Genomic DNA, 27,541 nt, shown 5'->3' with positions numbered 1-27,541 from the left:
CTTTATTTCAGAGGCTGTGTCCCAAACCACATACTACTGCCCCCACTGCAGACTATATGCCAAAACTAGTTTGTGTCACCGGCGGTCGTTTAAACGGTACACCAAAACCAGCACACTACAATCGCAGTGCTTTTCTATGAATAAAGAGTAGCAGAAACACTTAAAATACAAAAGAAGAAGAAGAATCAGCAATAAACCTGATTATGTGTGCCTTTATTAAAACCCTGATCACAGTAGGGTGATTAGTGCACTAGTGCGCGGTTTGGAGCGCAGCCGCAGGGCGCAGGGCGCACACAGTGCAGTGACTCTTTCCGTTCTTTATTCCATCAGTGCGTCACGGTCTACAGTAACACACTGTAAACGTTTTTTAGAGAGAAAATGTTTTGCCTCCTGGCTGCATCTGTGACATTTCCCGTTTTAACAGCATGCGATTTTGCACGTAGTCGAGGTGCCCGAACCATTAATCCTGTTTATTGATCACTTTGTGGAATCGAAAGACTCCTTAGATCTTTATCACAGCGTCCTGACTTCATCATTAGTGATAAAGATCTCTCCTATACCGGTGCGCGCGGTTTATCGCTGGTTAATCACGCTCTCGATACTGAACCGATACTGAGAGCTGTACTAGATTGTATATACTGAAACCTGTGGGGGAATTTGTGTATTGTGAGCATCCAGAACAAGCCCTGATCAATTTCTCCAAAAACATTATTAACCAGTAGTTAACCAACTAACTTAATGGGGTTTCAGTTAGTTTTAGTCAATTTTAATTTTAGAGCTGGATGTAAAGTTCGTCCATTTATTGTCGCATTTAGTATTTAATGCAATTTTTAAGTCATGTATTTAAGCATTAAGCAAAGCCTAAATAAATAAATGTGCTGGTGACAGCGCAGCATCCACAGAGACCCACATACAGGTAAAATGTAGCTCCCTTCTTTAATAAAAAACTTAGACGTATCCTTAGGTCAGTGTTATTTTATCAGTCAGATCCGGTTTCAATAGTAAGAAAACATTTGCTTTTATGGGTGGACAAGCTCATGTTTTACTTCTGGGTGTCCTTGATTTCACCCATACACACACACACACACACAGACACACAAGTTAATGTGAACCTGTGTGTGTGTGTGTGTGGTGACATGGAGTGGTGTAACCAGACAGGACCATTAACAATGGAGCCACTGATAGTCAGAGTAATGATTTATTGGTATTAGACTCAGACATCCAGGAATGTTTAAAAAAAAAAAAAAAAAAAAAAAAAAAACACAAGAACTTCACACAGAAATCCCGTAAATGATATTGATGACAAAGCAAATAAAAATATCCACAACATTATTAAACGAATCATTGAAATGAAGAGGAAACCTCGGTTGACGCCGATACTTAGCAGAAGCTCCTTGGTTCGAAAGGACGAGAGAACAGAGTTTTAAAAAAATAAAAAAATTATACAACACGATCTAAACAACATCCTTATCAAGAAATTAAAATTCTGACATAAACATCTGTGAAATCTTGGCAAACGTGACTTTTTGAATATGAACAGATTTGATGAAATAAAATAAATATATTTTATTTTACGTAAATGTTTTCAGCAGCTGTTAAACTGGCCAAATTAACGATGGTCTAAACAGCAGCTGATCCTGTAAGAGGATTTGTTGTGAAGACGACAAGACATTTTAACATGACAGCAGCTTTTGGGGGGGGGGACGACGACACACAACAGTTTTCACTCAAGGCACTCTCTTCTGGAATAAAGTATCGATTGTGCCTTTTTATTTAGTTTAGATAACTGAAATGTCAGGAGAAAATAAAAATATATGCACTTCAAATTCTTTAATATAAAAAAAAAAAAAAAACTATGTGTGGGTGTTAAAGGCAATAAATCTCTCAATTAGTTCAAAGATATTTCATACGGCAAAACAATTTGGTTAGAAACGTTTCTTTATAATACAGTATTTAACGCAGTGCAGTGACAACATCAGAGCTAGCTGGTATTTGAGCTTAGAAACCTTCTGCGCATGTGGAGAAAAATTCACATTTTACCTCAGCATACAATCCTATCATGTGCTTTTAAAAGCAGTCCTAAGAGGAACGTGCTGGAGAACTTGGCCTTTTCATCTCCATAATAATGCATTCAGCACTTCTTAGGCACCAAGTGAGCGAGTGATCTACAGTGGAGTTTGAATAAAAGCATAAAAGCTCTGAGTTTCAGTCTTTTCAGTTCTACTCACCTGAAACCCTTTCACATTAACACACACAAGCTGTGACATAGAAAGTGAGCGACTCGTTAAAATACCACTCAGCTATTAGGCATTTAACCAGCACACATTATGAGTATTATTATTATTATTATTATAATAATTATAATAACAGTTTTATAGTTATGGCCTGCCATTAATTAAAGAAGCTGCACAATGCTGCCTGATTAAAGAGGAATAGTAGCTTATAACGAGTGACTTAACGAGTAGACCTGCATAGCTGTGACTGTGAAAGGAGTCCTCCAGCTTGAGTGTGACTAATTGTCTATGTAACATAGCACTTTAGCACATGGACTCAAGAGTGAGAGAACTGGTCCGACAGTCAGGTCTCAAAATATTTATAGATGGAGGTGACGTACGTCATCACACTCTGCCAATCAGGTCTCTCTGTGTGGACCATCTCACTTATGTCCTGGGAGAGAGAGAGAGAGAGAGAGAGAGGTTGGGGAGGTTGATTAAAATGTCCACACTTCAACATAGATAATAGCTGAAACTAAAATTAGGATCTATATGTTTTTCCCCAAGCATGATATAACAGTAAAAAATTTTGATGCCTAGGGCAATGTTCAGTGCATAGGGTGGTGTTATGGGTGGGCCTAAGGCAGGGTTATGGATGGGGCTAGGGTAGCGTTATGGGTGGGCCTAAGACAGGGTTATGGATGGGGCAAGGGCAGCGTTATGGGTGGGCCTAAATCAGGGTTATGGATGGGGCTAGGGCAGCGTTATGGGTGGGCCTAAGTTGGGGGTTGTGGATGGCGCTAAATCAAGGTTATGTGTGAGGTTAAGATATGCAAAAGGATTGTAAATATTGTTAATAAATATAGTCAGTAAATCCAATTAATCCCATCTACTGGATAGATTAATATAAATAAAAATCTATATCTAAAAATGGTTTTGATTAATGAAGTATGAAGTATTCATTTAAAATGAACTCACAAGTGTAGATTTGATCCCCACACTTTCTGCTGCCTGGAAGGCCAACGTAAAATTTCTTCTCTGAAAAACACACACAACACATATTTATTAGATACAGCAAAGCAGGAAATCTGTGTGTTAGTGTGTGTGTGTGTGTGTGTGTGTATGTGTAGAGACAACACCTTGTCCTGGCTGCTGAGCTCCTGGTATGGGATGTGAGCTGGCAGGTACGTGTGCAGCACCGCACAGAAAGCCAGACCATCGTTCCAACTGCTGCTAAAATTAGTGATGTCTATATTCTGAGGAAAAAGAGAAAAACAGATTTTGAGGAGTTTACTTTAAGGCTTCATTCGTACAGAAATGACTGTTTACAGTACACTCAAGACTGGAGCCTGATTCAGACGTGTAGAGATATACAAAATTCATCATGCCTTGAAAAGCTTTTAAAAACAATAAAATCAATAAAATACGTCCTAAACAAGACAGCAGCTTCTGATAACTGATTTCTTTTAATAATAACAAATCAAAATATAATAATAAACATTATAGTAGAGCCATTCATACATATACATCGTAAACTGTAATATGGGAGAATGTCTGAGGTCCTGGTTGCCTGGCAACTGTGTTTTTACATCTTTAACCAGTTGGATGTGAAGAGTAATGTCTTATGATTTTACAAACTCACTTTGAATGTGTTCTAGAGATTGCATGTATTGTGCATCATGTGTGCGTAATGCGTATGCGTGTCCTGGTCGCATTTTGTTTTCATCAGGACTGGATTAAGAAAGCTTATTATAAATTATTAACAGTTCACAGCTGCTTTTAAAAAGGGCTAGTTTTGAAGACTTGGAATAAGTTCTCTTGGTCAGAAAAATACAGAGCCACTGAGGTGGCATGGCGGCGATGAGTCTTAAACTGGATTAGTGTGGAACTAACAGCAACAGTCACAGACAGATTGAGACTGATTTCTAACACAAACTGTAGCTTCATGCAGCCTTTCACTGTGTTTCATTGGGTGACCCCTGGATTTCTCAATCATCAGCAATGATTAAGAAGCACATGAAATACAGTCGCATTTAATAAAATGGATCTAAGTGGATTACCTTCTTGCCCTATCAAAGCAAAAAAAAAAAAAAAAAATTGACACAAAAGGACAGACAACAGACCAGAAGGTTTAATGTAGCTTGAATGAAAGAGTGAGCTAATGGATAATGCAGATTTCCTTTGTATTGTTCACATGCATGACAAACACTTGTGTGTATGTGTAATAGTTATGCAACGTTATGAGGAGACCCTGTGCTAAAATGCTCAGCAAATTTGTAGTGCTGCATCAGCTCCCTTCTTCATCAATGCACTCATGCTCAGAAATACACACACACTAGTCCTGAGAGATCTCAGTCCAGATACTCAGAACAACCAACATACACCAATCAGGCGTAACATCTAATATTGTGTTGGTCCCCCTTTTGCTGCCAAAACAGCCCTGTCCTGTGATGCACTGTGTATTCTGACACCTTTCTATCTGAACCAGCATTAACTTCTTCAGCAATTTGAGCAACAGTAGCTTGTGTGTTGGATCAGATCACATGCACCAGCTTTCGTTCCCCACGTGCATCAATGAGCCTTGGCCGCCCATGACCCTGTCACCAGTTCATCACTGTTCCTTCCTTGGACCACTTTTGATAGATACTGACCACTGCAGACCGGGAACGCCCCACAAGAGCTGCAGTTTTGGAGATGATCTGATCCAGTCATCTAGCCATCACAATTTGGCCCTTCATCAAACTCGCTCAAATCCTTACATTTGTCCATTTTTCCTGCTTCTAACACATCAACTTTGAGGACAAAATGTTCACTTGCTGTCTAATATATCCCACCCACTAACAGGTTTCATGATGAGGAGATAATCAGTGTTATTCACTTCACCTCTCACTGCTCATAATGTTATGCCTGATAAGTGTACATCCATTTAGATTTATATACATATGTGAAAAAGTGATTTCTGCCTGATGCTTCATGAGTACATAGCTCTGTGTATGTTTTATGGTTAGTTTGGAATTATGTTCCATGTCTATAATGTGAATCACATTTAATAAAATAAATGGCTTTAAATACATTAAATCACTGAGACAGAGAGAGCTGAGGTGAACACAGATAGTTTGTACATGATGACAGGAGACGATGCATGAGAAATCTCAGACTCCTGTTTCAAAGCAAACACCAAAAAAGGTCTAAAGCTCGACAGGAAATAAAGACACAATAAAAGACATGAACATACTCACAGATTATTCAAATTGAACCATAAACAAGCAATTTAACAAGCGACGACTTTAAAGTGCTGTGCAAAATTTTCTCATTTTGAAGTGGAAAAAAGAAACGAATGAATTGACATTTAAAGCCGGAAATAGACTTCTCTCTCTACAGCCACTGAATGAGAATAATTATCCATCACATCTAAAATCAGTGTGGAAAATGTAATAATTATCAACTTATAACACTGTAAATTGCAGAATGATGCAGTTTAATTTGTGCTCTTTCTTTGAAAACTAATATATTTTATTTACGGTTCAGGAACCATGGACAGAAAGAGAGACTTTGCTTTGTCATTTCCAGTGTTTTGGATATTTATCATTTGCACGCTTCTATAACGTGAAATTAAATAGGTAATTACCAATCAGGTTTTCTTTTTAAAATTTTATTACAGCTCCAATAAAGATACAACATAAGTTCTGTGATTTCCTTTCTATTTTATCACATGGAAAGTTTATTTAACTAAATAAACTTAAAATCACACTGCTCTGTAGTCATTTGTGTTTAATTGTTTAAATGTCATGCTTATGCAAATGAAGCAAGGTCCATAAAGACATGGATAAGCGAGTTTGGTGTGGACGAACTTCAAAGAGTCCTGACCTCAACCCGATAGAACACCTTTGGGATGAATTAGAGCGGAGACTGTGAGCCAGGCCTTCTCATCCAACATCAGTGCCTGACCTCACAAATGCGCTTCTAGAGGAATGGTCAAAAATTCCCCTAAATACACTCCTAAATCTTGTGGACAGCCTTCCCTGAAGAGTTGAAGCTGTTATAGCTGCAAAGGGCGGGTCAACTCCATATTATATTCATGTGCATGTAAAGGCAGGCGTTTCAGTTCTGGCATGGCTCGCAGTGTCCACTGTAATTCATCCCAAAGGTGTTCTATCAGGTTGAGGTCAGGACTCTGAAGTTCCTCGACACCAAACTCACTCATCCATGTCTTTATGGACCTTGCTTTGTGCACTGGTGTGCAGTCATGTTGGAACAGAAAGGGGCCAGCTCCAAACTGTTCCCACAAAGTTGGGAGCATGAAATTGTCCAAAATGTCTTGGTATGCTGAAGCATTAAGTGTTCCTTTCACTGGAACTAAGGGGCCGAGGCCAAGCCCTGATACACCACACCTGCATTCAGTGATTTGGAGGGTGTCCCAAAACCTTTGGCAACATAGTGTATATTCATGCGACAATTTATCACAGTAGAAGCAAGGAATGAATGCACTCCTGCATCCTAGTTTGCTCTGGAGGACAGTAATCAGCAGGAAGAGGAGGCAAAAAAAAAGGCAGATGGTTAGCTTTTGCTGGCACTGCTGCACCAACTGATATGTGGGTACAGGAAAGGAGCCAGTAAAGTATTTATATGATGTTTTTTTTCCTTTTCTTTCTTGGGCAAAAGTGTTAAACACTGCTTGGGTTCAGTAGCAATTAATTAAATTCCCTAAATACCCTTAATAACACAAAATAAACCACCAATTGCCCATCCTTCCACTCAATATTATTACTGTTCTCTATGCTCATTCTGCTGCACAGATGACACCAGATAATGACAACTCTGATATCTGATACACACATCCGCATTTAATTAGAAAAGTGTCTCAAGTGTGAGATAAGAATTGTTAGAAATAGGAAGTGTCAGATTATTGTAACCACACAGTCCCGAAAAAAACCCCCATATATCTGTTACATTACAGCAGAAATCTGATCTGTTTTCTTTTTATTGTTTTATATATATAGCTTACTATTGTTACATATATAGCTATATGGCCAAAATGAGCCCCAAAATCTGTCTGTTTTTCTTCACATCCAGCAAATTAATCATTATAATTTCAACTTAATCTATTTATATAATTTACATCATACAATCTTCCCCACGAGTAATTCTTCTCCAAGTTTCGTGGACTTTTTATCTTATCATAGGAAAGAAACTACAAATATATACCGGGATTCTGGTAAACATGTCGTACCTGATAGCCTTCTGTTTTCTTTTGACACCACCTGAGGAGAGCGTTTCTTTTTGATCCTCCGTATTCTCTGGCCAGAGCAGCGAGCGGGTCCTTCCTCTCCTCTCTGTTAATAAATAAAAAAAAATAAAATAAACTAACTCTCGGTACACAACACATCAGAGTTGAACTTTAAAAACCACAAATATCATTTCAGCTGAAGTTTCACAAAGCAACTACTTCTTGTTCATATGAGAGAGAAGAGGCTGCTTTATAAACTCGAAAAGGCAAAACAAGTGGATATCTGTAGATTAAGGGTTTACTCAAGGTCATGACCACAAATGTACCTTTTCTGTAAATGCTCAAAGTAAGGGAATGAAATTCGCTGTAAAATTCCTGTGTGCATTTGCAACTTGTTAGTCATCCTGTATCAGTGAGATATTCGCATTAGGGTCATGACCGAGTGGGGGAAAGCTTGAAGGGGTGGGATGTGCACCGACATTCCTCCCCACTAATTAAAAACAAAAATCCACATCTGTCCATGTCTTTAAGCTAACCGCATTATTATTAAGAATAAGCATTATTAATAAAGTTACAGTTCCAGTTTAAGGATCAGTGTAAATGGTACATATGTAGAAATAATTCTTGCCAGATAGCAGATGTGACAGCTGTATAACCCCAAAACCGCAGCCAAATTACATCGAAATGTTACATTAATAATAACATTAGCACAAACCATTCGATAACAGTACCATTAAAAGTGGAAACCCATCATCAGCATTCCCTGGGGATGGGACTAAGAGGCAGCTACACTAGCCTGCTAGCTCCAAATGCAAAAATAAGTGGGCAAAATTCACAAAAGATGTCCCAGCTAAACTTTGCTCGCTGTGAAGAGGATATTTGTGCACATTTAATGTTTTCACTAGCTTTTCTGTTTCCATAGGTGTTTAACTTGAATAGACCTTTACTTATCTCATGAGTTTCCTCTGTTTAATTCCAATAAGAAAAAAAGAGAAAGAACATAACCTCATCCTTACGCCTTCTGTCTTTCTATCAGAAGAAAGACGATAAGATGAAGGATATACTGGGTTGAGTCCTGATTTATGCAAGCTGTGAGAAAGTGTGAAGTGTGAAGAATTCAGAGCAGAGGGCCTGAATCATCTATGAGCGCTATAATCTGGAAATGCTTTATTCACACAGAGGGAAGTTTTCTTAAAAGTCAGGAGGCAAGTACGAGGGACATGGACAGGTAGAACCCAAAAGAATAAATAGTTAGAGACAACAGACAAAACGAACAAAACTGGGTGAACAGACATGGACGAGATAGACAGAACAGGCAAAAAGAACAAGATGGACAGAAACCAGAAGAGAAAGAAAAGACACGAGAGCCAGACGGAACAGACATCTAAAATAAAATAACAGACAGGTGAGACAAGAAAGGAGGGACAGGAAAAACAATCAGATGTAGCCTACCGTAGACGGCCGCGTGTAGTGGGCGTGACCGAAGCTGTGGGGGAGGAGGAGTTTGAGGACAGGGTGAGCTGAGGGGAGGCAGAGCCTAATGTGATGATTGAGGCGGGGTTTGGTGAATCAGTGACTGACAGGTCCCTCTTTAGTTCCTCACTGCTTCTGCGAGAAACTGACAAAATAAAACTTCAAATCAGGTCAGTGTGTCTAAAACAACCAGCAGGTACTGACACATACTGCTAATAATAAACCATAGGAGACTTGTAATATGTAGCAATGCTAATTTTCAGTAACAAATATGTGACACTCCATCAGACACCATGACAATTCGGTGATCATGGTTTGCGGGGACTGTGTCCCAAATCGCATACTACTGATAGCAGGTTAAAACTGTACAGATTTGCTACATACCCGGCATACTTAGCTCCGGATAGCTACCTCTCTTATCCACCAGCGAGGAGAGGGTTTTGGGAGTGCTGATCGTGTGTCTCTGGAAGACAAGCAGACAAAAAAACACGATGAATTAACACGAAGCTTTTATTAAACCTTACTGCCTTTAACATCTGCTTCACTGATGTGAGAAGTGTTTTTTTTCCTTTTTATATATTTTTATCCTTTTATAACGCTGCTGAGACACGATAAAGTCTGACAGCTGCTGATCAGGACAACTGTGTGATTTATAAACCAACGCAATAAATATTACATTCTTGGCATCCAAAAAAGTGATGATGGTTTCAGCAGAACTGCAAAACCTCATTATTCATGAAATCTACAAAAAGCTGTCACTGCAATATAGTCATAGTATTTATAGCACATGATCTTATTCTCTGAGAACTCAACCAAATAAAACAAAAAGATCATGGGTTAGGCAATGGAAGCTAAGCTAACAGCCTCCGGTTTAGCATCATGACATTAAAACACCCTCAAAATTATATATACACATATATATATATATATACACACATACACATATATATATATATACACACATACACATTATATATATATATATATATATATATATATATATATATATATATATATATATATATATATATATATATATATATATATATATATATATATATATATATATATATATACACACACACACACACACACACATACATACATACATACATATATATACATATATATACACATACATGTATGTATGTATGTAGAGAGAGAGAATGGTCTTTGTAAAAAGATTTATGGTAGGTAATTTGACAAAATATAAATGTACTGAAGGTGCAAATAGTACCGTTCCAGCAACAAGGAAATGTACAGCTCAGATAAAAGCAGTAATTATTGCTTTTGGGTGGAATGAAATTTAAAACCAGAATCTAAGAGCATCTACAGAGACGTAGAGACCTGAGACGGAGCAAGTGAATAAACCCGGTCTTTCTTCACAAATAAACAAAAGTACATTTTAAAAAAAAAAATAAAATCGCCCTGCCCTACATGAAAACATCCTGTTTCGGCAAGAGAAAATTCCAGAGAAGAGCCATGTAAGAGGGATGGGAAAAGAGAAAAGCTGTAAATCTTTTTGAAGCTCAAAGGACTTCTAAAGTGAAGAATGCAGACATCTGCTAAACCAATCAGGAAGCAGTGTGTACAGTGTACATCCTCACATTCTGTGATTAAATTATAATAATAAAATTATTATTGTTGTTGAACATTAAAAGTGCTTATTAATGTGTTTCGTAAATTATAAAGTTTTAGTGCTGAGATTTTTACTTCAGAGACACACCAGAATTTTGGGCGTTTTTTTAAGGGACACACTGCGCCTCCTACTGGCCACAGCTGAGCTTGCATTATTTCCGAACAAACATCATTAAAACTGTTAAAATATTATTTTTTGAATAAAAAAAATCTCTGCTATTCAATTCTCACACTATCATGATCCATTGACAGGTTTAGTAACTACATCGTTTTCTATGTGATTCAAAAGAAAAAAAGAAAACTGAATAATAATAAGCCTTGGTTATTAAGTCATTGCCTGCTTGGATTACATATTATATTCATAATTTTTTCTCCCACTGTGTGCAGTCATGCTGTTTAATCTGTATTTATTTATTTTTTTTAATTTTTTTTTTGTGATAGGAGCTCTAAGGGTAGTTCATCTGGAAATGCCAGGTTTATATTAAACATGCCTGTCCTAATAACTCATTCACAGGGATGTGTATTACAGGTGAGCTCCAGAAGATTAATAACAAACAAACTGAAACAGTGTGATGCTTTTTAAGAAAGAAAATTGTATGTAAAGATTTCTAAAAAAAAAAAAAAAAAAACATCTCCAGTGTCTCGGTAACGTAACAGCACTTTGCAACTATCAGAAATAAAATTTACTGTATTTTCTCTGACATGGAAAAGTCTTTAAGATAGAGGAGTCTGATGCATGATTTGTGGTTCTGGGTAACAATCTATGAGAAGGACTGTATATAGGTCAGCGAGTGGTAACAGGAACCAATTTGGTTTGCAGACATGCCACTACATTAAATGGAACTATAAATAGGTTTAAAAAGTATGCTGTGTCGATCTTTATTAAATAAAAAATTGAATCGTTGGCAAACTGCTGTGGTATAAGAGGATTAAGACACTCGAGACGTGCTGTGACAGGAAGTTAATCAAATTCAGGGTGGGAACAGTAAGTCTGCTTCATCACAACACCTCACTGTAAGCAGCATACCATAAGAGTTTCATTTCTTAACAGGAAAGCTTTAGTAAGACTGTAATGATGCTATGTATTTGTAAAATGAGCCAGTGGTTAGGGTCAATCAAGTTTCGGATATATCTGCAGTAAGGATGTATTGTAGAAAGTTGAGAGAAAATGAACTATTAAAACGTTTTGGTTTTAATTCACAAGTTTTTCTATCTATCTTCACCAAAACTAACAATAACTACAGAAGACAAAAGACTAAAACTAAAGCCAAATGAACTGTTAAAATGTTAAACCAGTGAGTAAAGAAATGGTTGGTCTTGTTTCTGCCTGAATTCTGCAGGAACTGTTTAGTGAATAAAAGGAGTTAAGATCATGTGGCTGCAATTATTCAGTCTTAGCATGGAGTTTGTTTGTTGAGGAATTTGGGTGAAGTACAACAGAGAATCATAGAAGGAATGCTTTCCGGGTTTCAAGTTTATGCATTTCCCTCTTTTTACTTAATGTGTCATTAAACGTAAGACATAATATCAGACTCTGAATTAAGTCAGTGTTCATCAGTTAAATGGAACTGTAAGTGCATTTAACAAACATTTAGGCCAGGTGATTTGTTATACAGTATCACGGTTCATATTGCGGTATCCACAAACCTTATAGTGAATTGTTTTTATTTTGAAATAAGGTAATTTATTAATAAAAATATAATTATTGATTACAAAATATAAACATTAATTAAAATAAAGTAAAATGTTGATAATATATCAAATACTGTACAGTGTAGCGTTGTTTAGGAAAGCCCGGTGCGGGGATGCTGAAAATCAAAACACAGTACGGCTGGAGGAACGAGTCTGGCCAATCGGAATGCCCCATTCATTTAATCATGGTTGTGATTGGCTGCTGGATGTGTGTGCAGTTGGGGAAAGGGAAGCAGAATTCTCCAGCATCCCAGTTTTTCGCTTGTCACTGTCCCGAGCGTTTCGTTTTGTTCTGTGTACGCTGTATTTTTATGGTTTTTCTGCAAGCTCTATTATGTCGCCTAAACGCTCTGCTCCTCCTAAGGCTTCTGGCAAGGAACATACATACAGACAGTACTCACTTACCGCAATTAAATTTCCTACACTGTAGTGAATACTAGATGAATTACTGAAACTTTATAAAGTTCTATTTCTTTTTATTTAAAAAGAAAACAACAAGTATCGATAACAATCGCTTTAAAGAGAAACATTAATTCCATTTCATATGTTATGCCCTGTAGATCATCATGTTGGAGAAATCAGAAATCAATCCAGCTTCAGTTTTTAAGTGTCAGAGAAAATCACTGAATTGTTGAGCCATGTTTAAGATGAGTCTTATTAAATTTCTGCTAAGATGGCACAAGCTGATTAATGTTATCAGCATGATCATTACATATGATTCAGCAAGTAACTTGATTTTATTGTACCCATTTATTACAGTAGTCCTGCTATGAGGATGAGGAGATGAGTAGAGAATTGTATTAATGTCTTTATTTGTACCTGAATGGGGGACACGGCAGCAGCTGGAGGGGTTTTCAGTGGACTTGGGCTGAGAGGGGTTCGAGAAATAGCAGCGGCGACTACAGCTGGAACAGCGGATGCTGGAGTGCCAGGAATAGGGCCTACCAAAAACACACACACACACACACACACACACACACACACACAGAGATAGATAGAGATTAATTACTCAAAACAGAACTTGGTTGTTTAAAACTAATAAGTATGTAAGCATGGAGAGATTTAATTAAGTTAGATTATACATACGTGCAAGTAATATAATTATATAAAATAATTTGTTATATTATTTTTAAAAAATCTAAAAATATACATTAAATAATTTATCTATTATGTATTAAATATTAAAATAGTTAATAATATATTAAAATAATCAATTAAGTATAACTGCCTTTCCCTCAAGAATCTAGTGCATTATATATCGGTCTACCTTATACCCTATGTACTGAGCATTATACACTGATCAGGCATAACATTATGAGCAGTGAGAGGTGAAGTGAATAACACTGATTATCTCCTCATCATGGCACCTGTTAGTGGGTGGGATATATTAGGCAGCAAGTGAACATTTTGTCCTCAAAGTTGATGTGTTAGAAGCAGGAAAATGGGCAAGTGTAAGGATTTGAGCGAGATTGACAAAGGCCAAATTGTGATGGCTAGACGACTGGATCAGAGCATCTTGTGGGGTGTTCCCGGTCTACAGTGGTCAGTATCTATCAAAAGTGATCCAACAGTGGTGAACTGGCAACAGGGTCATGGGCGGCCGAGTCTCACTGATGCACGTGGGGAGCGAAGACTGGCCGGTATGATCCGATTCAACAGATGAGCTACTGTTGCTCAAATTGATGAAGTTGTTAATGCTGGTTCTGATAGAAAGGTGTCAGAATACACAGTGCATGACGGGTCAGGGCTGTTTTGGCAGCAAAAGGAGGACCAACACGGCATTAGGAAGGTGGTCATAATGTTATGCCTGATCGATGTATGTAGTGAATTGTAATCTGTTCAAATTAAATATCAGCAACAAGAGAACAGTACTGTGGGTAATATATTTATATTTTTTAAAGTATTACACTTTTTAATAGCTCTTACTGCATTTAATGTGTACTAAATGCTTAACAAGGAGTAAGGGCCTGTGTGTGTGTGTGTGTGTGTGTGTGTGTGTGTGTGTGTGTATACATACCTTGGGATGCACTGTCAAAGCTCTTGATGAGGGTTTTGACGGTGGGTGAGGGCTCTGATGAGGTGGAGGATCGACGGCTAAGCCCCATCCCCTGTCTCAGTGCAGCCAGATCTCTCTCTACAGCGTTCATGTAGTTATAGACACGCCCACGTTCCTCATCCTGCCTAATAGATTCACAAACACACAAAAAACACACACACATCATTTCCATTTCTGAACAAGACGTACTTGTCTACTTGTATATTGTAAGACCACAAAACTCAAACTTTCACACAGCACTCAGTTCTCTTCCTGCAAATGCATCAAAAACTTTAAAATAAGCACAGACCAAAATGAGTCAAATCTGAGTCAATTGTTTCGATCCACTACATTTGTGATATTGTGGGCGGTTTATTTGGAATTTGCTCCTTTATAAATGAATTGGGCCCACTGATTCATTTTAACCCATGTCGGGGTCTCTACAGTCTAAAAAAGATTTTCAGGATGTGTTTTGTAAGCAACCTCCATACTTACTTCCACACCCTGCTGGCTTTGAACATTCAACCAATGACACAGATTTGGAAATTGTGTCCAGGACTAGATTGAATTGAAACGTGTCTTACTTCCTGCTCTTGAGCTCATCCAGCTCTTTGCTCATCTTTTCATTCTTCTCCTGGGCCTCTTGAAGGCGGCGCCGCAAGTCCCCGATCTCCTCCTGAGCCTCTGATTTGATGTCATTGGCAATGACTACAGCAGTTTGGAGATCAGCCTGGAACTGTCTCCACTCTGCAGACTCTTCCTGTGAAATAAAAGCATTGTATATGCAGTCATATCTATACTCTTTTTGAGCAAACAGAATCGATCCAAATGACATTATTAATTATTAATTCACTGAATCATGCTTTAGTCAGTCACTGTGATTTTTAAAGATTTTATAGGAAGCCAGACTCATAGGAAGACAGTCAGTAAAATATAGAGAAGTAAAAGATCATTACCCGCAGTTTGCGGTGAAGGGTTTTAATCTCCTTTTCCATGTCATATTTCTGGTCATGAAGTTTTTTAATCGAATCTACAAGAGAGATAAAGAATGTTAACTTGGGCAGAAATCAGGAATGCAAGACTAAATGTGACTCTCTGGCACCCCTCTCTGGCTAAAGCCATGAACTCTGTGGTGGAAATGAGGTGATTCAGGAAGAGAACACATTTTAATAATTCATTTGCATGCACTATTATTATTAAAATCCATTATGGCTTTATCGTGATGTCCTGGCTGACTCACTCTCCAGGTCTGAGATGATGAGGTTGTCGTGGAGTTTGACGGCTCGATGCTGCTCCACTTCATCCTCGAGCTCAAAGATGGTTTCCTTCATGTCAGCAATCTCTGTGTCCTTCTCCTCCAGCTCTGAGCACTGCTGAGCCAGAGCACGCTTCTGCTCGGCTAGCTGTTTCTGCACCTCATCCCGGAATGACTGGAAATCTGCTTCCAGCTGGAGACACACACACATACACACACTCTTTACTATTATGACCAAAGCAAATAATATTATTTAAATAAATCAGTACAGTCCACTTCATTTTGAATATTTATGCAGCGTTTTCTATACGTTTTTTGCCCTTGGTAGTACCCAAAGCAAAACTAAAGTAAAACTAGGCCATGTGATGCCATATTAACAGAACTGAGATCTCTAGAAATCTTCACTTTAAAAAATTGATTCATGAAAAAAAGCACAAATTTGCAGAAACCTATGTAATGATATGCCCTGCTGTTAGCTCACAGAAATCCTCAGCTTTGAAAATCTTACGTTGACTCTTCCATAATGTTTAACCGATCAACTTTATAGTAAAAACAACTCAACTACATGCCACTGCTGAAAAACATTTTGGCTCAATTTAGAGCCAGTAACTTCTAGTTTTCATTGCAATAAACAGTAATCAGCACTTCACTACTTTGGTAAGGCAGCTAAATATGTTTGACTAAGCCAAACACTGACACACTCTCAGACTTTCACCTTTCGAATTGCATCCTGAAGCTGAGCAGCCTCATTGCGGGTGTGCCCCAGTTCCTCCTGCAGCTCTGCTGCTTTGGTTTCAGCTCTCTCTTTGTCTAATCTCTCACTGTCCAGCAGGTGGCGTATGTCAGTCATGTCCCCACCACCCTGGATGGAGAGGAGTTGGGCCACTCTCTGCCTCTCCTGCTCCAGTTGGAGGCGACAGCGGACCAGTTCAGCCTGCTCGTCCTCGGACTGCATCCTCATGGCATCAAGGTCAACAGCAGTAGCCTCACGTTCTCTTCGCTCCAGCTCGGCAGCCCTCTCAGCCAGGTGCACACGCTCCTTCAGGGCTCCCATAAGGCTCTGTGCCTCAGCATTCTCCTGCTCGGCCATTTTCAGTGCACTGCTCAGCTGCTGCTGGACACCAAGAAGCTGCTCCCTCTCAAGGCGCGAGTTTTCGTTTAATTCAGTGTAGCGCCTCTCCAGCTCCATGAAGCGACTGCTCTTGGCATCCTCATCATCTTTGGCGTAAGCTACACGATGCTCATCCAGCAAGCCACGCAAGTAGTCCAGCTGTCGGCTATAGAGTTCCAGCCGATCACCTTGCTGCCGCAGCGAGTCCACCAAGATGGCGCGCTCCTCACCCAGGCGTTCGTTCTCTGCGCTCAACTCCTGTGCAATCTGCTGAAGGTCTGCGAGCTCCTGTAGCGTTGCCTGTAACTCCTCTGCTGTGCTGTGTTGGCTCTCCTCCATCTGGTGAATGCGCTCAGTCAGGCAGGCCACAGAGACCTCACTAGCAGTGCCACTACTTCCCCGGCGTGAGCGCCTTCGGCCTGGTGAGCCACCTTCTGACTCAGACGAGGAACCGCAACCAGATGGTGCATCCAGGGCATCATCACTAGACATCACGGCTTGGCAAGGTTCACTGCACTCGCTGTCCGGAACATCTGGAGACCCCACTCGCCGTGCCTCTGACAGCAGGTCTTCAGTTGAACCCCTGGCAGAACCTTCAGTTGAGGAGGTTCGAGTACCTGCATCCCCACCACTGCTGCTGCCCCCACCACTGGTTGTCGGTTCAGGACTGAGAGAGGCACAGCGAAGTCCTTTCTCAGGACTGTCCAGGCGCTGCTCCAGTGAGAATCCAAGCGCATTTAGTCGGTCCTTTAACATTCGATTCTCACTCTTCAGCAAGTTAAGCTCCCCACGAATGCCCTGGTTCTGGTCCTGCAGTAACAGAAGCGTCGACTCCACATCAGCAGCGCTTATCCCAGATACAGTTTCCTTCTCTTGTGGCAGCTCAGCCTCACACTGCTCTTCTTGTTCAGGCAGTTCCTGGTCCTCCAAACCCAGTTGAGCCCTCATCCCACGTAACTCAGACCGCAAGTGCAGGATCTCAAGGTCTTTGCTTTTTGCCAAGCCCAGCAAGTCCTTTACTCTTGACTCCAGTATTGCTTTGTTGCTGATATCATAGCGCAATTTGCTCGACTGGGTTTCAGATTCAGTTGACGTGCGACAGCGAGAACGCTTCGAAGCCACAGAGTTAGAGGGCCCAGATTGCTTCTTGGCAGCGTTGGTTTTCTCACGGGTCACTCCAGGTTCCTTTACTGCAGAAGACATCCCGCGTCTTCCTGAGGAGCCTACAAGACAAAGAACAGATTATAATAGATTATTTTGTTATGTTGCATAAAGATTTCTTTCTACAGGACTCCTCATAAACTTATTCAAAAATACAATCAGAAGCATTCCATCAATCCAGAATACACTATATATACACTGGTATATTCTGAAGCTCAGATTAACTCCTTGTACCTGAGTTGGCCTTGGTCTTTGTCTCGTTGTTGCTCTGAGCAGAGCTGGCGCTCCTCTTGCTCCTCGTTGTAGCGCTGCTGCCGCTACCCACTGAGGCTCCTCCACTTCCCGCACTCATGGCTGCAAGGTCATCGTTGCTCTTTGTCTGGTTAATATATGGCAATATGGGGGAAGGCATTTGTGCATGGATGTGATAGTTATCATAATGAATCAATAATACTACTGCACTCTATTTTACCTTTCCTGGATCATAATACTCTAATGTATGAAGTGACATATAGCATGGAATTATCCAAGACAAGGAAGTCAGAGCTACAAGCCTTTGCTATTTAATATACAGAAGATAATTGCTGATTTTTTCATGGAAGCATTAAAATCCATTACAAATCGGATGATTTTCACCATATAATTGCTTAATTTCCAGTTAGGAACATTAAATAAAATACAATATGTGGCCAAAAGTGTGTGTATACCCGACAATCATTCCAGACCCCCTTATCTTTTATAATAACCCTCACTGTTCTGGGAAGGCTTTGGAACATGGCTGTAGGGATTTGAATTCACTCAATTACATGATCATTAGAGCGCTCAGGAAATGATGCTGGTTTGGGCCCCTTAGTTCCAATGAAGGGGAATCTTAATGCTACAGCAGGCTAAGACATACTAGACATACTAACTGCGTGCTTTCAGCTTTATGGCAAAATCCTGGCCATACTTTTACTTCTATATACTTTTGGCCAGATAGTGTGATAAAAGGCTTTTACAAGGGACTTAACTCCACTCTCTGTTTTAATAGTATTAACCCACTACCTTTGTCATTCACAAGATTATTCAAAGTCCCACCATACTGTTTAAACTGTAAATCAATAACACTTCAAGAAATTAGCAAATTGCATAATGTGTTAGAGAAGTGATGATATTAAATAAAGTAAAATTCTTATTTTGACAATGCAAGCATATTGTGTAAATTTGTATGAATAGAAAAGCCACTGCAAAGCAAAATTCCTGAGATTACTCCAGGACGTTTTTGCAAATTTCATGGGAAGTTCTAGACATTGCTGGAGAAAGACTAAAAATAGAATGAAGACGCATGCTCAGAGACTCACCTTGGACAGAAGGGCCGAGTTCTGGTTCTTGGTGGTGCTCTTTCCTCCGGTGCCCATACTGCCACTGGGCTCAGTTTTGCCTGTGGGTTTAGTGGCTGTGGTGGTTTTGCTGGAGGCACCTGTGGGCCTGCTCGCCTTTTTCATACTGGGCTCCAAGTTCTTGATACATTTATGGCGCAATCTGCAAGAGGGAGAAAACAGATGAACACAGCACAGTGGCAGGATCTCTAGTAAAGCTCCAGCTTCGGGGATACAGCTCCAGTCATCAGCTCAGGTTACCATCTGTATGGAGTTTCCGATGTTCTCTCTGTATTTGCACAGGTTCTCCACTTTCCTCCCACTTCCTAGAGGTTGGGATGGCTGTTCTAGTTGTTAATGTGGTCTTGATGGTGCCCTTCGAGGGACTGGTGTATATGCTTAGTGTTCCAAGTAGAGACTACGGATCCACTAGCATCGTGGTCAGTATATAGCGATTACTATAGAATTAATTAATTTCTAATGCCTAGAACGCACTGATGAACACTACATAAAATAAAACAATCAGTAAAATAACATTAGTCTTCATGTATTTTCTAAAGTATACAGATAAATAATGCACTTTGATGATGAACATTCACAGGAAAGATGCTAACTGCTCTGATTGACGGTAGAGAGGAAGGCTGTCCCTTCTACCAAGTCAATCACTCGGCTACATGACATTCACACACAAAAAAATCATGCTGTAGAACCAGAGAACTTTCTAGAAACCTTCAGCAAAATCAATAGGAAATAAATGTCTCCATTACCTAACCGCAGAAGTCATCATTTTCCTCGGAGAACACATGGCTTATTAAACACTAGTACTGTGTGCTCGACAGTCATAAATACCAGTGCAGTCCTCTCGGGCTCTATTTATACACACACGAATCGTTCGGAAGGAAGAACCGCTGGACCGTTTGAATGCACACACACAGTGTGATTGGAGGACGGGGGCAGGAGAAAAGCTGTAGCTGCTTTTCTTATCACATCATCACGGCCGTTAGTGGGGCCGAGTCTCAACGAAGTTCACCTACAATATCCTTAAAAGGCTTTCAGAAATCTGAGTAGGCGTTTAACCACAGTACAGAGGAGAAGAGCCAGATCATAAAGGGTGTGTAAAGATCATAAACGTACAGTTTTTAATTTGACATTACAACGTGTAAATATTCAGCTGGTGTTGAAGAATCGTACACGTTCTTCTAATACATTTAATGAGCGTAACAAAGTACTGAATTTGGTCCATCTCTGTGACCTCACAATAAACTCTTTCAAGGGAAAGAAGCTAATGCAATACTCCAGGTGACATTCTAGTCTAATTAGCTATAATAATACACTGAATATGCAATCATACATTACAGGAAAACCTTTCTAGAATAGAATAAAATAGGTCATTGGGAACAGAGATCAGCAGATAATCATTAAAAAGAAATGCGACTGGTCAATGAAAATAATTAAACCCACTCTACCCATTCACTAAAGTGGTCTAAAATGTCAAACATCACTGTCACTAAGTTGGCAAAACTTCACAAGGTACCAGGAGAAACGAGCAGCGGTGTTGGGTACAGTACTGATCATTTATAGAGCAAACACTAACAGAATATACTGTTCGGAAGCAGCAGATGTTAAAGTGACAGCTCCATTTTCTTTTACATTATCTTAGAGCAGCTCTATGAATTTGCTCATTGCTTTTTTTGTAACCCTGTTTATCATCTAACTCAGAAATGTCTATAAATATCACAATATTGCTCATCACCCAGCCCTCAAGGTCAAGGTCAGTGGCCCGTGGCTAAATGTGAGCTACACAGTCCCCCATGAAACTTCCTCATGTTGACGTAATTTATTTAGAACCAAGAAGACAGAGTGATGGCATACTGAAGTGCTGGACTGGTCAGAAGCTGAATCTAAACAAAACTGAGAGTAGCTTAATGAGCTAGCTAGCTTAACAAGCCTTTTCCCAGCTGTGGAGGAATGCGTTCTCCCACATCTGTCTACTTTAACCAGAATGATATCCTAGATGACAAGATATCATGTGTGTTTGGAGTTATGCTGTTCATGTCACCTAAAGGCTTGTCTGAATGCTGAAAAAAAATTCTATTACTTACTCTTTTTGGTGGCGAAGTCCAGACATTTATTTAAAGACAGCAGAACATTCCTGATCAATCTAAGGTATCTAAGTTGGTGAAACATTCCTCTGATAAATGCTTCTCATAAAAACACCGACTCACGCAAACTTCCAAATAAATATACTCCAATTCCTCTTTTCAACCAAGCAATTGTTGGAAAAGTGTATAGCAAAAAAAAAAACTATAATTGCTACCAACAAGCTGTTACTGTGGATCGAGAGGGTGGGGCTTTTACATTCTAGACAGCATTTAATTGGATGAACACAAAAGTAGTACAGGATGAATCATCAAAAATTTTATATATATATATATATATATATATATATATATATATATATATATATATATATATATATATATATATATATATATATATATATATATATATACTCCCAGAAGTGACAAACAATAAAAATGAAAAAGAAACAATTTCTATTCGCTTTTCTTTATCCACGTTTAATTTAATAACCACCTATTTTGCACAGAGTGGAGTCTCATTCTTCTAAAACCCCAATGCTCTGAGGGGCCGATCGCTGCAGATTATGATTCAGCCGAAACACCCACATGCCTTTACGTACGCCTGTATGAAAACACGCACAGTCACCCAGCATGCCTTGCTGACCAAACAGGGTGGAGGAGCACATCAGCATTCTTAATCTTCTTGTCTGAAGCCCAAGTAAATGTTAGAACACAGCAATATGATAATTATGACACTGTATTCTGTAAGGATTGGGGGGCAAGAAGAAAAAAAAAAAAAGGGTGACTCCACCTCTGTAAATAAACATCATTAAGTGGTGCCAGCTCAGCAAGCCTGATGCTCAGCATGCTGGGATTTTTCCCAGAGCTCTGCCAGACAATAACAGTGAGTGGAAATCATAACATAGTTGAAATTCTGAGACGGGAAGAAGAGAAGGGCCTAGGGAAGGGGGGTAGAGGGAAGGGGTGAAGGAGGTGGTGAGAGGAGCTTAAACCATGTCGACATGCACACGCTTGCTACAGCCCACAACAAACCACGACCACGGAGTCTCCGAAGCCCTACAACCGTTTCGAAATGGCTATCGGACACAGACTCGGGTTTCTGTTCAACGTCCAGAAAATAAACTTTTAGTTTGGATTCGAATGAAGTGGCTGCAGTGTTCTTTTGCTCCGAATGTAATGTTAATCAGCAGAAACCGCTCGGTGTTTCAAGTTTGCTTCTGTAGTTAACACGAACTGGAGGCTGACGGATTATAGTGCTTTCTAAGTAGGCTTTGTGGAGTCGTCAAACAGACTTGCTGAAGCAGTTTCTGCCACTGTATGACACGATGTCATCTATAAGCACAGAAAAAAAGTACAAAGTCACAGTCCTAAGGTGAAGGAGACATGACGCATTATGCACGTTTTATTCTCTCTGAACTGAGGAACTAGGGAAGTTTCCTGTGACTCAGACCTTCACAGAGAGCCACAAAGAACAGGGTGGTTATTGAGGCCAGTGGTGGTGTTTACATGCCACAGTGTTTTAATAGTCAGGCTGCAGTCGTTCATAACCACACACTGCTGTACTTCATCACTGAGCTGAAGGAATGAATGAAGTGCTTTGTGCGTCTTTTTTTTTTTTTTTTTTTAAATTGACAGACATTTTTAAAATCATTCGCTCCATAAATGCAGGGCTATGAGGTGATGTGGAGACGATGTCCGGGAACACGATAAATACTAAGTCCGAATTTTATATTGATTAAATTCTATCGATATTAGCGTTTTTAACAACGGACCTTCTCACAAAGCAGCTTTATAGATATATGCAAAAATATACATTCTGGATCTAAATCATAAAACCACATACATTTATCAACTTGTTCTTAATGAACAAGCCAGTGGTGATGGTGGTGAGGAGCAGCTCCTTGAGGCAATATTAGGAACAGTCATTGAGAGAAACCAAAAGGGAAACCATCCTCATCTGGATAACATCAGAGAGCGTGATTATTCATTTTCTATCAGGACAGTAGCTGTGTATCACAGATCTACATTACAACATCTTATCGCTTTGATAGTAGCAGCTCATTACAGGGACTTGCATATAGTACTCTACATAAATGGAGTAATAATAATAATAATAATAATAGGAATAAAATAAAATAAGGATAAAATAGTTTAAAATTTTATTTTTATTTCTAGTTATTTGTTTTTATTTATTTATTTTCCCCCTCTCCTTTCTCTGTTTATCTTCTTTTGTAAAGCTGCTTTGAGACAATGTCCATTGTCCTATACAAATAAAATTGAATTGAATTAATAAGTACAGAAGGAAACTCCAGTGTCAGAGCTTTAAACAAACAGTCAGCAACTTCAACTTTTCCCCCTACACAGGAAAGTCTTCAGGACAGAGGAGCTGGCAGTTTTTCAGTAACATGACAAACTGTGGTTCTTTGACTTATAAACCTTGAGAGAGGGAAAGGAGGAAAAGAGAAGCTGGTAAGGAAATGACTGCTTATATCTATGATAAGTTTCAACAATATGCCACAGCATTAAGCACACCAATAAATGGATAAAAAAGCTTGCACTACATTAAATAAAAAAAAAAGCTTTTTGTTCCACGCCACATCATCCTGGATTTGATCATTTTCTATAATAGCATGCCCCTGTCAGGTTTTATTCATTACTTCTTACGCATATTAGCAGCTCAGCGTTTTTAGAAACCTGTTATTTTGAGTTCACATGTTCAGACTCTGTGCTAATGCATGGCAGCCTGCATAAAGCCCTGTCCAGAACTGTAATGAATTTATTCCAGACAACTGCAAGTCATCAGGTCTAATGGGAACCTGAAAGTCTCTTTAAGGCCAAGATGAAAGACTCGTTGATGCTTTTTTTTTTTTTAACCATCCAGACGTCAAACTCCAGTGAACTGGAATGTCACAAAGAACAGAAAAAAGATCACACCAGTTAAAGACAACACCGACAACTCAGGTATTTCTATAATTGACAACTCAATTTCCTGAATTATTTTAAGATTTTTAAACAAAATTCTATATTTTGTACAATTTAAGTCTTTAGCACTGACCTGAAAAACAAATAACCCATTTGGCCCTGACTGACTACATAAGCTTTAAATCCCATTCAGTTTGCTTCATACTCTATTCTCTATTCCTTTCCCAATGTTAAGAATTATCCATTGTGACTGGTTTTGTCGCCAACTGCAAATATTGTGATATAATAAGATGCTCATTTTTTAGCCCTCTTATATTTTAATCAGTAGTGCATGCAACCTGGAGGCCATGGTGTATTATTTTCTGTCCAAAATTCCTGACATTCCTGACATAAATAAAAAAAAAAGAGGAGAACTGAGGACGTGTCTGGGAGGCTTAAATGAAGAAAGAGAGGAGAGAAGATGTTCGAGGATGAAATCTATTATTAACATCTTGCATCTAAGAACACACACGATGCCAGGGTACAGTACATTTTGACCGTGATCATTAATGTTCAAAGAGCTTAGGGGGAAATAAATAAATAAGGGGAAAAAAAACCCACATCACTTCTGTCTTTATGTTCTGAAAGTCATATACATACAAATACATCTTTTTAGACTTTTGTCACTTATAGAAACCCCCTTCAAAAAATTATGTATGTACATACAATATATATACAATATATATATATATACACACACACACACACACACACACATATATAAATATATATATGAACAAATTGCCTTTAAGATCAAGAATTACGTCATCTATTTCAGTGAATGTGGTATTAAGTAGAAATATAATTTCTATAGTATAAATATAGTAATTGGGGGGTCAAACACTTTTTCTATTAAAACACGCTTTAAAAAACCTAGAGTAGAAGTGACTGAGGGATTCTTGACAACTTTTAAATCACAATCTATAAAATCCTTTAAAACTGTACTAGATAAGAAAATGTAGACCGGAAATTGCGTCACAGACCATTCCCTATGGATACACAGTATCCGTGCCCTTTTTGTTGTTACTCTGTAACATTAGGCCTCAAAGTGCCGCTATTCCCTCAAACCCGAGCCACAGCCCCAAGCAGCGCCATCTCAAACCCCTCAAAACCTAAAAAACACCCTCGGTTTTACCTTCAGAGAGTCCTTTCCTTCCAGAGACTGTGTGTGATGCCCACAGCTTTTCATCCGTAATCCACTATAACCGCGGTGTAAAAAACGTCCCCCGTTTATAAGCCGTTTCTAACCCGGGACAGAAGGAGCCTCCTCCCGGTTCATACAGCTGCTCAGCCCCAGCTTTAGTTTGCGGCTCATCAGGGGAGCAGCACGGCCGACAATGTGGAGTGAATCTGCAGAAAGAATCAGCGATTCCCCACTGAGACTTTTCTGAACGACTCCTTTACGGTGAATCGACGAAATCGATTCACCCTTTTTCATTTCCAGAAAAAGACGCACTGTCTAAACATTTCCATCACCCTTTAGGTATTTTATTCGAGATCATTGTTTGATTGAGAAACTGAATAACGATAGGGCCGAAAAACAAAAGAATAGCCAACAAAAGAATAGACTTGACATAGACGAACAGTTCAAAAGAGTCGAATCAGTGAAGTGATTCATAAAGGTCAGACAGTAAGAGCTCCTCCCTGCCGAGGAAAACAGGTTTCAAAACAAAAGTCGACTAATAACGAGACGTCAATCTGCCGAATAAATTATTTGTACATTGTCAAATGTTGAAATTGTCTAAACATACTTCATATTTTTATTAATATTACAATTAAATGGGGAATGTCTAGTAAGGGCCTTTTCTTGGAATTGTAAAAAAAAATATCTTTTTAACAGACATACGCCTACTACAAACAAAAACATGGCAATTCTATTGTTTGTGGAATAAATAATTAAAATAGTTATTTACGTTAAATTAAAGATGAATGTTTAGCAAAAATATTACCCTAGTGAATATGAAAATACTTTCGATAATAAAATTAGATAATGGTACTGTATAACATCACTTACAGTGAAAGCGGAGAACAAAAGGTTTTCAGGTTTAAGTCAAAAACATTGTCATTTAGCAAGTTTCCTTAACCCACAAACAAACAAACAAACAAATATAATCACATATCCTAGTGTCCATGTTAAACATAAGCTGATATAGTTGCATTTAGTTCATTTAAGCTACATAAAAACACTAGTGCAGGTAATAGAATACCAACAGTGCAATTACATATTTTTAAATTATTGATAGGGCCAGTAATATTAACCTAAGTCAAATTACATTAAACATATGTGTGTCGTGCTTTTATAGGAAAATAATCATCATTGGGGTGGTGTGATGTGGCGTAACATAAAGCCACCCTGAAGTTGATTCATTTCCAACAATAGCATATCCGTAAGGTTTTTAGTCACAGCACCATGCAAATGGGTCCTTGATTACAACTTTTTATTTATTATAATACAACACACATGGAACCTTTGATACATTTATAGTTACATTACTGTTATGGAACATACACAAAAGATGTTAGTTCCAGTTATCACTCATGTTATAGCAGATATAAACAGCTATTTACCCACAGATTCTCTCTTTTTTTTTTCTTGAGGTTCATAAGAACATTTAAACTCCTTTTTTTTATGACAGATGTTACAGCTGTATCTTTGACTTGTACGAGAAGCCAACACTGGAGACTTTCTTCTATAAATAAATAAACCTCCTCCTTACAGAGAACTTCACAATATTATTCCATGATATATTTTAGTTCATTACACATTTTTACACTGGTTTATAATTAGATTAAGGTTATGCAGTGCTCACCGAACAAGAGCTGTTTCTAGAGAAATGATGAGGTTCAGGACGGACACATGAAATGGGATCTGTAGCTGCACTATTTACAATCTGCTGATGTAATAAATTTATCAGCACCTTCTGACCAATCAGAACCCACAATAAAATAGGGTGGAGAATAAATGTAATAGAATCAAAGTTTTAGAGGGGTTTTTCTTAATAAAAAAATAAAAAAATAAATAAATAAATAAAGTACAAAATATATCGGACACGCCAGGACAAAACAGAAATAAATAACTTAAAGTTAAACAATAGGGAAAAATATAATAATATTAAAATAATTAACCATCCGGGTTTTGGCACACTGTGTGTACAATAAAAACACAATTTAAATTAAAATAATTTTTTAATATATAATTTTTTTTTGTTGTAAGCGATTTGGAGCATTTCCGGTCATGCAGCCAATCAGGGCGCGATGGACGGGAGCGAGCGGCGTTTTATAAAACTGAAAGGCGGGGTTTGTTGTTCTCGCTAG

At 38.7% G+C, this 27,541-nt stretch overlaps 1 protein-coding gene across 2 annotated transcripts; it reads right to left on the bottom strand.

The window, feature by feature from the left end:
• Nucleotides 1-1,185: 1,185 nt before the first annotated feature.
• On the bottom strand, nt 1,186-25,768 carry specc1lb (sperm antigen with calponin homology and coiled-coil domains 1-like b). 2 transcript variants are annotated; one of them, XM_058415777.1, is made up of 15 exons: nt 25,362-25,768; nt 19,146-19,326; nt 18,040-18,184; nt 16,249-17,867; nt 15,519-15,726; nt 15,235-15,308; nt 14,863-15,038; nt 14,261-14,424; nt 13,063-13,184; nt 9,298-9,376; nt 8,893-9,058; nt 7,444-7,546; nt 3,353-3,469; nt 3,192-3,251; nt 1,186-2,667 (listed from the first exon to the last, which is right to left on the bottom strand). In XM_058415777.1, exons 2-15 carry the CDS (start codon nt 19,287-19,289, stop codon nt 2,578-2,580), a joined length of 3,267 nt encoding a protein of 1,088 aa, XP_058271760.1. In that variant the 5' UTR covers nt 19,290-19,326; nt 25,362-25,768; the 3' UTR covers nt 1,186-2,577. The 2 variants fall into 2 exon arrangements, with proteins under 2 accessions (XP_058271760.1, XP_058271759.1); XM_058415776.1 differs by lacking the exon at nt 25,362-25,768 and adding an exon at nt 19,931-20,083.
• Between the last annotated feature and the right edge of the window lie 1,773 nt (nt 25,769-27,541).

This window comes from Hemibagrus wyckioides, linkage group LG18, assembly GCF_019097595.1.
Source record: "Hemibagrus wyckioides isolate EC202008001 linkage group LG18, SWU_Hwy_1.0, whole genome shotgun sequence".
NCBI classification, from domain to species: Eukaryota; Metazoa; Chordata; class Actinopteri; order Siluriformes; family Bagridae; genus Hemibagrus; species Hemibagrus wyckioides.
Note: the sequence above shows the minus strand (reverse complement) of the source record. Positions and strands in the feature narration are given on the sequence as shown.

Excerpts from the sequence above, each read along its gene's own strand:
- specc1lb (XM_058415776.1), bottom strand. The coding sequence starts at position 19,968 with ATGTGTTCTCCGAGGAAAATGATGACTTCTGCGGTTAG. Across the intron at positions 18,185-19,145 it reads ACTCGGCCCTTCTGTCCAAG|ACAAAGAGCAACGATGACCT; the intron begins GTGAGTCTCTGA and ends TATATTAACCAG. Across the intron at positions 7,547-8,892 it reads ACTACACGCGGCCGTCTACG|AGAGGAGAGGAAGGACCCGC; the intron begins GTAGGCTACATC and ends ATTTATTAACAG.